The sequence below is a fragment of the Cyberlindnera jadinii genome, assembly GCF_001661405.1.
Source record: "Cyberlindnera jadinii NRRL Y-1542 unplaced genomic scaffold CYBJAscaffold_10, whole genome shotgun sequence".
NCBI lineage: Eukaryota > Fungi > Ascomycota > Saccharomycetes > Phaffomycetales > Wickerhamomycetaceae > Williopsis > Williopsis jadinii.
This window is the reverse complement of record NW_017963661.1, coordinates 418,970-421,439: the sequence shown is the minus strand read 5'-3', so window position 1 is coordinate 421,439 and position 2,470 is coordinate 418,970. Positions and strand designations below refer to the sequence as shown.

General features: G+C 43.2%; 1 protein-coding gene across 1 annotated transcript; it reads right to left on the bottom strand.

Annotated features, from left to right (window-relative positions):
• Window positions 1–6: 6 nt before the first annotated feature.
• On the bottom strand, window positions 7–188 carry CYBJADRAFT_174102 (uncharacterized protein; the record flags this gene model as incomplete). The annotated part of the gene is made up of 1 exon (XM_020216537.1): window positions 7–188. A coding segment is annotated over one exon (182 nt), but the record flags the coding sequence as incomplete, so codon positions are not given.
• Between the last annotated feature and the right edge of the window lie 2,282 nt (window positions 189–2,470).

Genomic DNA, 2,470 nt, shown 5'->3' with positions numbered 1-2,470 from the left:
AGATACTTCTTGAACTTCCCAAGCTTGTTAACTTCAGCAATTCTGGCTTGGTATTCTTCCTCACTCTCCAGATTAGATCTGTCTGTCTTGTTAAGAGTGATTTCCTTCTTTGCTCTCGGGAACCATGCTGTGAGGAGGTCAACTGGACCCTTTGGAAGGTCCCTGGTTGCTGTATGTTTAGCTGACATGGTGCTGGATGCTCTGTACTGCTTTGAAACACAGCATTGCTTAGAATATCTTGAGGTCAAAATGGATACAATTTATACTTGACAGTTTCCATGAAATGGAAGAAGGACAACTATTGAAACGCATGGAACATTTGACTCGTCTGCTCATTCTTTGGACAACGAGGTTGGAACCATGCTCAGTGAAACATAACTGGCCACCATAATATGAGCACGTGGAGAGCGGAAATTCATCAAGTTCCATAATATGTCGAGTTCTGGCAGTGCAGTACATGTAAATATATGCTACGCTCTTGAGGCATAGTGAGAACTGTAAAAAGCCCACAGTTCCGGAACTCATAATTATCAGAACGACATAATATGGCCCAATATCAGTAACGACATCATGATCTATGATACCTACGAGGCAAAGACCTCGAATAAAGATAATGCCACCTGTATTTGTTGCTTTACAATGACATTTGACATGTTGATGGTGAGCTGCAAAAGAGCAAAATTGGGTTTGTAGGATAAGCCCGCTAAAGCGGCAAGCGCATGGCAGTGGTGGACGGCTCAAGAGTGCCGAGAATCACGGTGTATTTTTAACCGTTGTGTAGGCCATGGTTCGCTGTAGTGCTGAGCTTACAGCTGTATGTTCCCAGTGTTAATGGTGACTACAGGCATCAGAGAATGTGTCAAGCGTATGACAGTGGGCTAAAATATTCACACCGGTACTGACAGAGAGTTGATTGGCATCCGATGCCTGAAGAGCCGAGAAAGTTCAAGTCCAAGGTACCAATGTGTAAGAAGCTGAGTATTGGAAGTTATTAGAGAGATGACTGCGTGCTCTGTCTGTGGTGAGATGTCTTGTATGAATAGCACAGTGCCTCTTACTCGACATTCATGTAAACTAAGAAAGAAAAAGAAGATCACCACTTCTCAACGTGGGATGTAATCCATGGCGATGGTCTGAACCAGTTGAGCACATGGTAAGGCCAAGTAATATACAGGCTGTTTAGAATTCCCCTGGTAAAATTGATTCTCTGAGACATTTGAGTCAACAACCTGTGATATGGTGTCCAGCTCTGAACACTTCCAGGCATGGTGGACGCTGTAAAGAACAGAAATTCCATCGCAATTATGAAGACATTGAGCGAGTATAGCATGTCCGTGTGATTGATATTTACCAGAAACTTCGTCACGTTGACTACCATAGGATTCAATCTCACTCCAAACTTGGTCCTCGCTGTATATGAAGGCTGCTGGAAGGCTGCTATTGGACGTCTCTTCTCAGAAGTTATAGAGGCATCGGCTCAAGCAGGGGATCATCAAGCAGGGGATCACCGTGCACAGAATGTGAGACACACATCCTCAATGGACAGTGTACAGCTTCACGAGCCTCTTCTTGTATAGGCAAAGCGATCCAGGTCACAGTCATTTCAGAATAGTAATGGAACAGAAACAAGTGGAACTATCTTCAAACCAAGCGATTTCTGCTATGATCTGACTGCTCTAATAACCCTTACGCTACTCATATGTCGGAATCGTGTGTATACAACTACGTAACTGTACGTCAAGACATACAGATACAACGTTCATCAGCCCTAACCTGTACACTGATAGCAGATAAGTCACACGAGGCACGGCACACGACCATAGATATAGTATACAGGGACGCAGTGGATCCATCCCGAATACCTTGCTGTAAAAGGGCAAATATATACCTGGGGAGCACGAGGCTGATAGTGATAAGGTGTTTAAAGGGCTTACGCAGCACCGTCACTAGTACATGAACTGATAAGCTGATAAGAACGAAAATGTCTCGGGCATTATGGTTAGGACATCTCCATCAAATCCTTGTTGTGCTGTCAATAGGGAGTGATTGGTGTCTGCTTATCAATAGTCAGATGCCTAATATTACCAGATAAGAAGGACTCATAACTGGAGCTTCACGGTTGGAGATGTTGCAAAATAGTGTACGGCGCGTCATAGTACGTTCATGATATGGTATGCGTCAACGCCTTTACGCTGTTGTTACACCAACTAATAAGGCGCACATTTATACTTGAGTAATGAAACAGGACATAGTATTGGCTCGAAGTATGCTCAGACTGTGGAGGTTTGGGTTCCAACCTTCTGATTGAAATTGAATGCGACATCTAGTCTGTTAAAATCATATCAATTAAATATTGTACGTACTTTGGTGTCTAGTGAATAGAGGTAGCAGTTACCTTTTCATGGTCTTTACCAATAGAATCTTCATCGTCAATAACAATATGTGAAGATACAGTATCATCACCCAACTG